The sequence below is a fragment of the Coregonus lavaretus genome (assembly GCF_964263955.1).
Source record: "Coregonus lavaretus genome assembly, chromosome: 4".
Taxonomy (NCBI): Eukaryota; Metazoa; Chordata; class Actinopteri; order Salmoniformes; family Salmonidae; genus Coregonus; species Coregonus lavaretus.
In genome coordinates this window covers 10,805,571-10,818,778 of record NC_139991.1, presented here as the reverse complement: position 1 = coordinate 10,818,778, position 13,208 = coordinate 10,805,571, and the positions used below count along the sequence as shown (strand labels likewise).

At 41.8% G+C, this 13,208-nt stretch overlaps 1 protein-coding gene across 1 annotated transcript; it reads left to right on the top strand.

Annotated features, from left to right (window-relative positions):
- Window positions 1-370: 370 nt before the first annotated feature.
- LOC311127911 (liprin-beta-2-like) lies at window positions 371-9,188 on the top strand. The gene is made up of 15 exons (XM_084159810.1): window positions 371-440; window positions 615-766; window positions 1,033-1,100; window positions 1,219-1,279; window positions 1,427-1,480; window positions 1,672-1,801; window positions 3,392-3,527; window positions 3,686-3,814; window positions 5,932-6,082; window positions 6,436-6,547; window positions 6,716-6,804; window positions 7,307-7,429; window positions 7,593-7,718; window positions 7,920-8,108; window positions 8,307-9,188. The coding sequence occupies exons 2-15, from the start codon at window positions 722-724 to the stop codon at window positions 8,508-8,510; spliced, it is 1,617 nt and encodes a 538-aa protein (XP_084015936.1). The 5' UTR covers window positions 371-440; window positions 615-721; the 3' UTR covers window positions 8,511-9,188.
- The last annotated feature ends 4,020 nt before the right edge of the window (window positions 9,189-13,208 follow it).

Below are 13,208 nucleotides of genomic sequence, written 5' to 3'. Positions count from 1 at the left end.
CTTTTCTAAACAGCAAAACCGAGCTCTCCCTCATTCCGCGTTCAACAGGAAGAAATGATAGTTATTACAAAATAATTATGGGTAAATATTGCACAATCCAGGTGTGCAAAGCTCTTAGACTTACCCAAGAAGACTCACAACTGTAATCAATGCCAAAGGTGTTTCTATCATGTATTGACTCAGGGAGCTGAATACTTATACAACTATGTTTTAGTTATTGTATTTTTATTCATTTTTTCCACTTTGGCATTTAGTGTTTTGTGTAGATTGACAATTAAATCAATTTTAATCCCACTTTGTAACACAAAATGTGAAGAAATACTACTTTTGCAAGGCACTGTATGGATGAATCTCCTTGTTACAGGACCGGAGTATTGAGGAGCTCACGCTGCTCTTAGTCCAGTGCAGACAGTTCAGAGACGTTGTGACCCCAAGACAAGGTAACAGCAATCTCCCCTACCATACATAGTACTACACTAGTTATTGATTGTTTTAATTAAAAGCCACCAAAACGGTAAAACATTCCTTACATTCAAATGTATAATGAACCAGAGAAAGCAAAACATTTCCATTACTCACGATGGTATGAAGCAATTACCCTCCCTCTTCGATAGCTCCACCCACTATACTCTCAGTACCCAATGAGAGGACTCCGTCAAGCTTGGTATCCAATGAGAGGACTCCATCGAGCAGCAGTGAGGAAGAGGAGCATGGAGTTGTGATGTCAGTTCCTCCCGGTGCACTCCCAGAGAACACAAAGACTGAGGTGGGTCAGAGGAAGGGGAATGTTCAGATGGGGGGAAAAATGTGTTCTCTCAGCCCCAAGCATACACTGACAATTATTCTAGTTTTCAGTATCAGCATAATATGAAGAAGGTAGAAAGTGCCTTTGGATGAAAACATGATCGATCCTGCCCAATAAGGTTCAGAAGCCTCATTTTCCCACAAGTCTGCTGACTGTTCAACTAGAGGTTATGACACTAGTCATATTCCTCATTCCCTGTCCTTATCTCCATCTCTCCTCTGGTCCAGATGTCCTTCAGCAGTTCATCCCCCCAGCTCGTGTCCCACCTGCCAGCCCAGAAGGAGAGAGAACTCTGGTGAGACTCTGGGAATGGAACACCTTTTATCTGACTTATTTAAGAGATCTATGGGACTGCACTTATCAACATATTTCGTTGTGAATTGAATGATCAGATGATCATGTATTTTTATCAGGAGACAGCCCCGACTTTTATCAAGCAGTATGAACAACCTACAGAATGGATCTTCATCCAAGGTAGAGGAGACATTTTCACTTGACACCATTTACTGCCCAGAGTGGGAAAGTCTGACTAGAAAGCGCTTTACACCTTTCTCCTCAATCTGTATCACAGCACTAACTCCTTGTCATCTAATGATTGTTCTTCACCTTTCTTACATCTAGTATGTAGTGGTGATTCCTGTAGAGGCTGAAGTGTCTGCTGAGGTATTATTACTGGTAACAAAACTCTTCACTTTTCATATCTAACCACTACTGTTCTCTTTCTTGTGTTTGGGTTACACTTCTGACCAATGATTGTTTTGTGTCTTGTCAATCAGAATTTGATAGAAAATAAATCAATGACTTAAAAGTAAAATAAAACATTTGTATTGGTCTAATTGTTTCATTTATCTGTGTTTGTTCTCCAGAATGGGCCTGTAGATAACAGGTACCAGACCCTGCCGTTGAAGGCCTCCCTCCCAGAGCATAATGGAGAGGGAGAGTGCAGTGAGACACAGAGCCAGAGGTCTCCAGAGGGGAGTGAAGATGGAGACTCAAGTAAGCCTAAAGAAGCACTACCTGCCACACAGACTGTCCATAAGTGCTTCAGATACCTTCACCTCAGAATATATTGTAGGATTCAATGTGTCTTATGTTGCATGGTGGACAGACCTGTTCTGAGAAACCATCTATGCTTAGGTCTGGCCCCTTCTACACCACAGAGCACAAAGCCCCTGATATCAGATCAGACCAAGACTTGGTCCTCCCTTTGAGACAGGGCAACTACACAGGTCTCTGATTAGTTGTACTGTGATCAAAGCTAATAGGGGAGAGGCCCCAGCCAGAGCAAAGGTTTTCAGGGATATTCCTGACTGCCTGACATATACCATGTTCACAGCCCCAACCTCTTTCTGATCGACCACATGCAACCCAACCCCATCCTCTCTCTCTCACAGACCACGCTTACCCCAATTCCACTTTCTCTTTCTAAATTACCAAGGTCCACACAACCCCACCCTCTCTCACGGACCACACTCACCCCAACTCCACCCTGGGCTTTGGAGTGGCAGGAATCAAGTCCAAGAGTATATGATCCTCCCACAAAATTAATCTATATTGGCCTCCCAGCTGTAACTGGTGCCATATCGTGGCAGAGGTGGGATTTTGTGCTGTGCACATGGACCGGCACAGGCCCAGCAGCTGGAACCACTTTCTATGTGCTCTCTCTCCTATTGGGTGGTCGGTTAGACCCAAAGGCCTCCAATATAAACATGAGAAAGCAAAGCTCTACCAATCCCCTAGTGGGCCTATCTGTGAGTCTTACTGGGGTCCAACACATAACGAAAAATACATTACAGACAAAATACTTTCAATTGATATACACAACATGTTCATGTTTTTAAATGTGTGTGTTTGTGTGTGTGCGCATCTATCAGTTACACATACATGTCAGTACATACACACAACAAGTAGGTCACATGGGGGAGAGGCATTGTGCCATGAGGTGTTGCTTTATTTATTTTTTGAAACCAGGTTTGCTCTTCACTTGCGCTATATAAGATGGAAGGGAGTTCCATGCACTCATGGCTCTGTATAATACTGTACGTTTCCTTGAATTTGTTCTGGACCTGGGGACTGTGAAAAGACCCCTGGTGGGGTAAGTGTGTGTGTCAGTGCTGTGTGTAAGTTGACTATGCAAACAATATGGAATTTCCAACACATTAATGTTTATCTTTCAGGGATTTGTACACGTAGGGTGTCCATGGCACTAGCTATGAGCTAATTAACATGTTTGTGCTAGTTATCTCTCCACAGGCTATTGGCAATACACATAATTCACTTTATTTTTTATTTTGACAGTCATTAAGATTGAGGTCTTTTTGAAGGTTCACTGCCTGTATAAAACGTATTTTCACACAAAGATAACATCAGCTATTTGTTTTGCTGCCCTGGAAAGAAATTACTTTTTGAACCAGTTGATTGCTTTTATTCGTGCATTGTACATTTTCAAGAGCAACTCAAATGAAAGCTAAACCAGAACCTTCGCCCACATGTAAACTTCCGATTGAAATTATTAAATGTTTCAATGATGGATACACAACTAGATAATAAAGATCATTTTTGTTGATCTTTCCCCCCTTCTTACAGGAAAGACAGAGAAAATGGACGACACCTCATCCTCTGACCTTTCACCCCAGTCTTCAGGGGCGGAGTCAGGTCAACGGACTATTGGCTCACCAGAACACCTGAAGAACAATAACAGTATCAGGAAGCTCTGGGGAAAGTGAGTGGGTATAATGTTTATTTTTTGGGATAAAATATATACAGTAAATTGAGCATATACCTCACCTAAAATGGCAAGCTTAGGGATGTGAATGACACCCAAGTCTTGCATATTATGTACAGTATGTCTATGAAATAAAATAATGTCCTCTCCTCCAGAATCAGGCGGACCCAGTCAGGGGGTCTGCAGGGGGAGGACCTGGAACCAAACCAGTTTAGGAGAGGGGGGCTGCGTGCCACAGCGGGGCCAAGACTCACCCGGACCCCTGAGTCTGGCAGTTCTGTTCGGTAAGACTGGGTTTACGGGATAACTCCTTGACACCACCTAATTCCCCAATAGATTATTGCCATGAAATAACAATGTGGTAACACTTTATTTAGATAGTCCATCTGTAGATGCTCTACAGACTATCAGTAAAATTTCTACTAACCCTAACCTTAACCCTTACCCTAACCCTTATTAAACCTAACCGTAACCTTAGCAAGCAGTTGCTTATCAACAGATAGCTTGTTGATAGTATGACCATCTGTAGAGCATCTACAGATGGAAATTCCGGACTATTCAAATAAGGTGTGACCCAATATGTGACCGACCGCCTCGATTTGGTCTTATGTAGCAACATTTGAAATTGTGTTTTTTTTACATTGGATAAAAGTAGAGGCTCAGAGCTAGAAAATGGTACATCATACACTGCAGTTGAGGAACAAATGGGAATTTAATTCTGCTTTGAAAGTTGATAAACTTGTAACCCCACTTTTGAGAAAAAGGCCCTTGAATGTTTTGGGACACCTACTGGAGAGCTCTTCTTTGCCTGCACCCATTCAGCATCGTTCACACACTCTTAAGCCTTAGCCCCACCCATCTATTTAAGGATTCACATGTGAGGTCATGTGCTAAACAGTGAGTACGGTAGTGTACAACCAAAGATTTCAAGACTAAAGGCTGGTTTATACTACTTCTATCGACATGTCTGTATACAGTTGTTGCAGTGACATCATAAAATGCCATTTAGTAGACGCTTTTATCCAAAGTGACTTACAGTCATGCGTGCATACATTTTTTTGTGTGTATGGGTGGTCCCGGGGAATCGAACCCACTACCTTGGCTTTACAAGCGCCGTGCTCTACCAGCTGAGCTACAGAGGACCACGTCATGAACATTCTATTGTCGTCCGACATCAAACTTTGTCGTTATGAAAAATGTAGTTAGTTTCTAGCTTGTTAGAAGGTGTAAACTGTACAGTGAAATGGTTACTTGCATAGTGGAGTCTTTTGATTAGACAGGTAGCTAGCTAAACGATGAACCATAATACCAACTCATATTGTTGCTACCCTTCATGAATCTACAGGTAGCTAAAGCTAACCAACTAGCTAGGTTCAATGTTAGCCTAATGTCAGCTAGCTAGCTATCACTAGCAATGTAAATGGCTCTGAGGTATGAATAACATTACTACACAGATCATACACGTAATGTTAAATAGCTAGCCAGCCAGCTAACGTTAGCTAGTAGCTAACAGTACACTTTAACTTGCAATGAAAACAACTTTCTAACAACATTTGAAACGTATAATATCTGAAAATGTAACTAGGTAGACTCTCTTACCCGCATACATGGATGAACGCTGCTCCCTCTCTGTCACAGATGCCATTGTTGCCCTTAGTTTGAAGATGTAATCCAGACAGGTGTTTTATACAACAGCTTTCTGTTTTCTCTTTCTGACTCCCTCTGCATTTGCAATCAAATGCCTGAATTTTTCTCCATCTCCTTAGCTATCATACTCCGGGAATTTCACTGATTTCAAAACTCTGTCCTCCAGAAAGTGCAGAGCCTTAGCAACACTTGTGCAGTTCTTTGTGATATCTTTCAAAAAAAGCCACTTTAGAAAGGATTACCTACACATACTAAGCAGCTCATGTTATAGACAGAGTGCTACATGGCTGAACAATCCGAACTCATCTCTCAGCATGTCCAGCCCAACCATTATCTCAGCCAATCATGACTAGTGGGAAGGTTCCTGACTTTTTCCGTGGTTAAACCAACTAGGCTGGAATAAAAATAAAATAAAAAGGTATTTACAGACGGCATACAATTTGTTTTTAAGGCACATGAAAGTTCACATGTTCCAGAACGCATTTCTGCCAAAAAGTTTTTTTTATAAAACATTTTTTAAATAACGTTCAAATGCCTCTCCTGTGAAGTAGTGATGCGTGACATACGCCTAGTTTCCTGAAATGAGTCGCATGTTTGCTTCTGCACCTGTTTCAATATAGGGAATACTGTTCACATTGTATAGATGTTGAATAAGCCATATACAATGCATGTAGACAGAAGCAAAACAAGGTTTTCTATCAGTGTTCTCTCTCTCATGTATTCTTAATCTAATTTCTCTCATTCTGTCTTTCAGGGATATGAACACTCCATTCAGCCAGTGGACCAGGGAGCAGGTGTGTGGTTGGCTGGAGGACTATGGTCTGGGTCAGTACGTCAACCTGACCCGGCAGTGGGTCGACAACGGACAGACGCTCCTGTCCGCCAGGCCGCAGGACTTTGAGAAGGTCATTGAGGGAGAGAGGGTTGCTACCCTGATGAACTTAAAAACATACAAAATTGTTGCTTGTATGGTGTCCATATTAGGACAGCCTCAGGGTCACAAGTAGGTTGTGTCAGTCACTCAGAACTTGTCAGTCTCATCAGGATTCCTTATATAGACACTGCTTTGTCTTAATACTCTCTGGAGAACATGTAACACTGCAGGAATCAAGATCATGTTTTATAAACATAGTCATTGATTGGCTTTGGGAAACCACAGTAAAACCTTCCATGCAAACAAATGCAGTGACAACCATATTGCTCCAAATGCAGGTTGTTTGGGAACGTTATTTTATTGTAAATGTTTCTGTGTCCACAGGAAATGGGTATCAAACACCCGCTACACAGGAAGAAACTACAGCTGGCTCTGAGGGGGTTCGGTACTAAAGCCATGGAGAAGTCCTCTGAGCTGGACCACATCTGGGTTACACGTACGTCTACAACTTAAACTGTACTATTAAAATCTACCATATTCAGACAGAAGTGTGGTATTTGAGGTGAACAATGAGTCAACTATATTGTCTGTACGATATTTTGTTGGAAAATATTCCTTGTTTAAAATGAAGTTAAAATGGTTAACTCTGATTGGTCACATGCAGGATGGTTGGATGACATAGGCCTTCCTCAGTACAAGGACCAGTTCCACGAGGGACGAGTGGATGGCAGGATGCTCCAGTATCTCACTGTGGTAAGGCTAAACAATTAGATGTTTTAAAGTGAATCCTACAAAAAACATTGGGAGTTAACGTGCTCTCATCTGATATCATCACCATTATTATGCCATTAGTGTAAAAGGGGTCCCATACAGTGAATACACCCTAGCTTACCTACTGAACTACAGTGAATACACCCTAGTTTACATACTGAACTACAGTGAATACACCCTAGCTTACATACTGAACTACAGTGAATACACCCTAGCTTACATACTGAAATACAGTGAATACACCCTAGCTTACATACTGAACTACAGTGAATAAACCCTAGCTTACCTACTGAACTACAGTGAATAAACCCTAGCTTACCTACTGAACTACAGTGAATACATCCTAGCTTACCTACTGAAATACAGTGAATACACCCTAGCTTACCTACTGAAATACAGTGAATAAACCCTAGCTTACCTACTGAAATACAGTGAATACACCCTAGCTTACCTACTGAACTAAAGTAATTGAACTGTTTCCCAGAATGACCTGCTTTTCCTGAAGGTGACCAGTCAGCTCCATCACCTCAGTATAAAGTGTGCTATCCACGTCCTACACGTCAACAAGTTCAACCCCCACTGCCTCCGACGCAGGCCTGGGGAGGAGGTGAGAGGGAGGGGACCCTGAAGTGGGGGGAGGAGGGAAATGAGTGACTGAGGAGAGAAGCAAAAGTTGGAAGGATGGATGAAAAATTAGTTAAGATTTGTTTAATGATAAGATTTTACTGCTCAGTGGATGAACTCTCTCATTTCTCTCTCTCCTTGGTCAGAGGAACCCCTCTCCCTCAGAGGTGATCCAATGGTCCAACCATCGTGTGATGGAGTGGCTTCGGGCAGTGGACCTGGCTGAGTATGCACCCAACCTACGGGGCAGTGGGGTCCATGGAGGTCTCATTGTGAGTGGACTGCACCTCAGAACCATGTATGCGTCCCAATTCCCCAAACTTTTCTGAAGTGTGCAGTTGCACACCCCCCGTCATTTGCAAGTCCACACTTTGGAAGAAGAGTGGAGAATCGGGATGCAGCCTAAGTCACTTAAAAATGATGTGTTCCTACCTGAGTGAGCTCCAGCCCTCTCCTCTACCCCTGTACTTTAGATTCTGGAGCCGCGGTTCACCTCTGAGACCCTGGCCATGCTGCTGAACATCCCCCCTCAGAAGACACTGCTCCGCCGCCACCTGGCCACCGCCTTTACCGCACTGGTGGGGACACAGGCCACTCTGGAGAAACGGGAGTACGCCAACGCCACCGGCCATGCACCCCTCACCACCACCGCCAAAGTCCGGGTACGACTGCTGTGTGTCCATGGAAGAAGGCCTGTGATTACTGTATAATGTGCTGTGAGCACTGTGTCCATTTTAATGAAATCTGCCTAATTTGCTGTTATTGAGAGTTTTAGATATAATCCGCAGTAGTTATTTTTCAATGTACAAATTGTGTACAGAGAACCCTAGCTTAAGCCCTTTCTTCCTGTATTATTTCAGCCCAAGAAGCTTGGTTTCACCCACTTCAGTCACCTGAGGAAGAGGAGGCCGGATGACTTGGCGGACTACATCTGCCCTATAGACAGTGGGGGCCTTTCGGCCATGAATGGGGTTTCCCACCGGCCGTTCGCAGCGGTCCGAGGCCTCAGCCCCATCCTGGACAGAGAGCCAGAGAGACTGGAGCAGGTGGGGCCCAAAAGCTGACACTGACGCTCCCCTCAGCCAATGACTGCAAGTCGTACAGCTTTTAACCCCGCCCCACATGCCTTTGTGAACACGCCCCCGCTCTCCCTGAATCAAGGTGGTGATTTTGTGATTCGGTGGAAATTCTAACGCAGTGATTTTATCACCAAATGGTGATTCGCTGGACAAGCTAGTGTGTGTGTGTGTGTATACATATAATGAATATCAGCTGGATGTGCTAATTGGGTATTCGCTGGATATGCTTACCAAGTAACTGACCTGGATATGTTGAAATCATGACTGACCTGACAGGCTAAATTATGATTCATAATTTTACGGTTGTATAATGGTTCCCTTTGAAAGCCGCTCTGCATTCCTGGCAAAATGAAATGGATTCAGCTTTCCTTTCTTCTTTCTTCTGCCATTGCTTCAGAACATCAACATGATGTGTTACTGACCATTGCAGCCTTCCTCCTTACCTTGCTGGATTCAGCTTAGCTATCAACTGCCTTTCTTGAGTTATGGTACAATGTACACATGAATACCAATTATATAAGCTTGTTTGATTTATTTGGTTATATTTAATAACTTGCAAAAATTCACAGTATACAAGGTGCTCTCATGATAATGCAGGTTTGCGCACAATAACCACTCAATTGGCCTATAATTATATATTGAAAATAAAGAATAATTTGCAGGTGATTGTTTTTTGTATGCTGCATGTTTGATAGTTTAGTTCATTTTAATTTTAGACCTAAATCCTAAATGCATTATTGGGGTAAAGGCCAAACTAACCAATATTGACTCTTTGAAACAAAGTGCTCTTGCTGACTCTACTATATCAAACATAACGGATTATAGACAATAATAATGCTACTGCGGCTTCAAATTATTTTCCCGATAATGCTCACCTGAATTTACAGCATTGTTACATGTTTACTGTTGTATACTATCACGTGACTGGTAAGCCATGAATGCTAAAGTTTTCAGAATGCTGATAATATTCCATCAGGCATCCACTGAGGACAGTTCTGTCTCCAGCTCAGACACTGAGGACAACATGGTGAGTTTCAGCATTGTTTTTCAGAGAACTAAAGATGTGTTCTTTATAATACAGTATTTCATTTTCCCCCATGGTGTTTCAGTGATGCTATGGCTCAAGTTATAACTGCTAGGTGGAGTATTATTCAGTATGTTGGACTACTGTTACGTACCATGCTCCTTTCTCCATATTATTGCAACATTATGGTCTTCATTGTATCCTCAGGTCCTTCATTAAAGTCATGCTTTAACATCTGTGTAGTCTACCTACAGTGAGGGAAAAAAGTATTTGATCCCCTGCTGATTTTGTACGTTTGCCCACTGACAAAGACATGATCAGTCTATAATTTTAATGGTAGGTTTATTTGAACAGTGAGAGACAGAATAACAACAAAAAAATCCAGAAAAATGCATGTCAAAAATGTTATAAATTGATTTGCATTTTAATGAGGGAAATAGGTATTTGACCCCTCTGTAAAACATTTTTTTTTTTTTTTTTTACATGACTTAGTACTTGGTGGCAAAACCCTTGTTGGCAATCACAGAGGACAGACGTTTCTTGTAGTTGGCCACCAGGTTTGCACACATCTCAGGAGGGATTTTGTCCCACTCCTCTTTGCAGATCTTCTCCAAGTCATTAAGGTTTCGAGCCTGACGTTTGGCAACTCGAACCTTCAGCTCCCTCCACAGATTTTCTATGGGATTAAGGTCTGGAGACTGGCTAGGCCACTCCAGGACCTTAATGTGCTTCTTCTTGAGCCACTCCTTTGTTGCCTTGGCCGTGTGTTTTGGGTCATTGTCATGCTGGAATACCCATCCACGACCCATTTTCAATGCCCTGGCTGAGGGATATCACCCAAGATTTGATGGTACATGGCCCCGTCCATCGTCCCTTTAATGCGGTGAAGTTGTCTTGTCCCCTTAGCAGAAAAACATCCCCAAAGCATAATGTTTCCACCTCCATGTTTGACGGTGGGGATGGTGTTCTTGGGGTCATAGGCAGCATTCCTCCTCCTCCAAACACGGCGAGTTGAGTTGATGCCAAAGAGCTTGATTTTGGTCTCATCTGACCACAACACTTTCACCCAGTTCTCCTCTGAATCATTCAGATGTTCATTGGCAAACTTCATACGGCCCTGTATATGTGCTTTCTTGAGCAGGGGGACCTTGCGGGCGCTGCAGGATTTCAGTCCTTCACGGCGTAGTGTTTTACCAATTGTTTTCTTGGTGACTATGGTCCCAGCTGCCTTGAGATCATTGAAAAGATCATCCCATGTAGGTCTGGGCTGATTCCTCACCATTCTCATGATCATTGCAACTCCACGAGGTGAGATTTTGCATGGAGCCCCAGGCCGAGGGAGATTGACAGTTATTTTGTGTTTCTTCCATTTACGAATAATCGCACCAGCTGTTGTCACCTTCTCACCAAGCTGCTTGGCGATGGTCTTGTAGCCCATTCCAGCCTTGTGTAGGTCTACAATCTTGTCCCTGACATCCTTGGAGAGCTCTTTGGTCTTGGCCATGGTGGAGAGTTTGGAATCTGATTGATTGATTGCTTCTGTGGACAGGTGTCTTTTATACAGGTAACAAACTGAGATTAGGAGCACTCCCTTTAATAGTGTGCTCCTAATCTCAGCTCGTTACCTGTATAAAAGACACCTGGGAGCCAGAAATCTTTCTGATTGAGAGGGGGTCAAATACTTATTTCCCTCATTAAAATGCAAATCAATTTATAACATTTTTGACATGCTTTTTTCTGGATTTTGTTGTTGTTATTCTGTCTCTCACTGTTCAAATAAACCTACCATTAAAATTATAGACTGATAATTTCTTTGTCAGTGGGCAAACATACAAAATCAGCAGGGGATCAAATACTTTTTTCCCTCACTGTATGTGTTATTCCAGTGTAAAGAGACAATGGTGTGAACAGATTCTGCTTTGGAACTTGTGAGAAGCAGAAACCAAACCAGCAGAAAGTGCCAGAAAGCCCTCTGTGTACTCACCCTCATGAAGATCTGAAGTGGAGGATGGCTCTCTGAAGGATAGTTTTCGGTCAAAACCCCACACCATTTATTCAGCTATGATAGAGGGAAATCAATGGCAATAAAATATATATATATATATAGTACCAGTCAAAAGTTTGGACACACCTACTCATTCAAGGCTTTTTCTTTTTGTACTATTTTCTACATTGTAGAATAACTGTGTGTGTGTGTATATATATATATATATATACACACACAGCATATCAATGCAACTTCTTTGATCAAACATGTTCAAAAATTTTATTCAGTTAATTATGACATTGAGTGACTTCCTTTTATATGTAAATAATAATAATAAAAAAGGCCAATGTATCCAACAGTTGGATTGGAAGAACAAAACATGAATGGCCATTTCAGACACTATTAGAATACCAACTTCTTGAAAAGTACAAACAGGATGACATGGTATCTTTATTGGGAAAGAAGTGCATAAAACAATTGAAAAACATTCTATGGCAATTCACATTAGGAATTTGCTTGTGTTTCGTCATTAGCAGTTGGAGGAATGTCACATGATTTATCCCAGCTTCAGGTGATCATTTCACTCATCTGCTTGTCCACGACTGATTTTGTAGACATGGCAGCAAAAGTTATTCTTCATCTGTTCAATATGAACAATTATATCTCTGTCAAAGAATAGTTCATGACTATGTCTGAAACGAAAAAAGGAGATGTTAATAATAAAAAATAAATAAGTCCTGTGATCTGTTTGCCTGGTCTAACATTGCCCTCTACTGGTTTAAAATAAAAAGGCAAGGACATGTCTCATGATTGGATTCCCTTTTTATTTGAGTTTTATAGAATTGAATAACAAAGGAGGAATAACCATGTTAGACAAGTATTTTAAAACAAAGGCTCAGAGTAAAGGTAAACCATTTTTTCCAATGTTTCCACCTTTCATTCTCATTACAATACATATGATAGACATTGTCTAAATCAAGTGTTTGACCTCGTTTCCTGGTTAGTATGTACATAACTCAAGGACCTCCTATGCAGTTCTGTGTAGATGCATAGTGCCATGCATTGTATGTGCAATCTAGTTTACTAGTGCAGCACCAATCGTCAACATAATTCATTACCACTTCTGGGTAAGTGGACGTGGAGACAATGACCTAGAATGCATGTTGTGGATTAATTACTGTAAATGTCTGTGGAACATTTTTTTTCTCTCTCTTTTTCCTGTTTATCTTTCTCTCCTATCCCTCTCTCCTATCTTTATCTCTCTCTCTCGCTCTCTCTCCCCCCTCTATCTCCCCTCTCTTTCTCTCTCTCGCAGTAGTTTACATCGGTTTCATTGACCATCAAGGATGCATTAAAGTGTCTCAAAATAATATGCCTCACATTTCCAGTACACATGAACCAGAATATCATTTATGAAGGTACAGAACCAGACTAGGGTTAGGTTACAATACATTTGAGTAGCCGGTATCCTGGCTACATGACCAACCTAGCTGATCATAATACCATGGTCAGCTAATTATCCCCATCTCCTATGGGTTCATTCAACCCCCACCTCTCCCCTCAACCTCTTACCCAGGTTGTTGATTTACATTATACCTGGTAAAATAAAGGTTAATAATAGCATATCAACTATCTGTGCTGCAACCATAGAGATACAGTGGGGAGAATATTT

Coding starts and splice junctions, on each gene's coding strand:
- LOC311127911 (XM_084159810.1), top strand. CDS start 722: ATGTCAGTTCCTCCCGGTGCACTCCCAGAGAACACAAAGACTGAG. Junction 767..1,032: donor CAGAGAACACAAAGACTGAG/GTGGGTCAGAGG, acceptor CCTCTGGTCCAG/ATGTCCTTCAGCAGTTCATC. Junction 1,802..3,391: donor GAGTGAAGATGGAGACTCAA/GTAAGCCTAAAG, acceptor CCCTTCTTACAG/GAAAGACAGAGAAAATGGAC.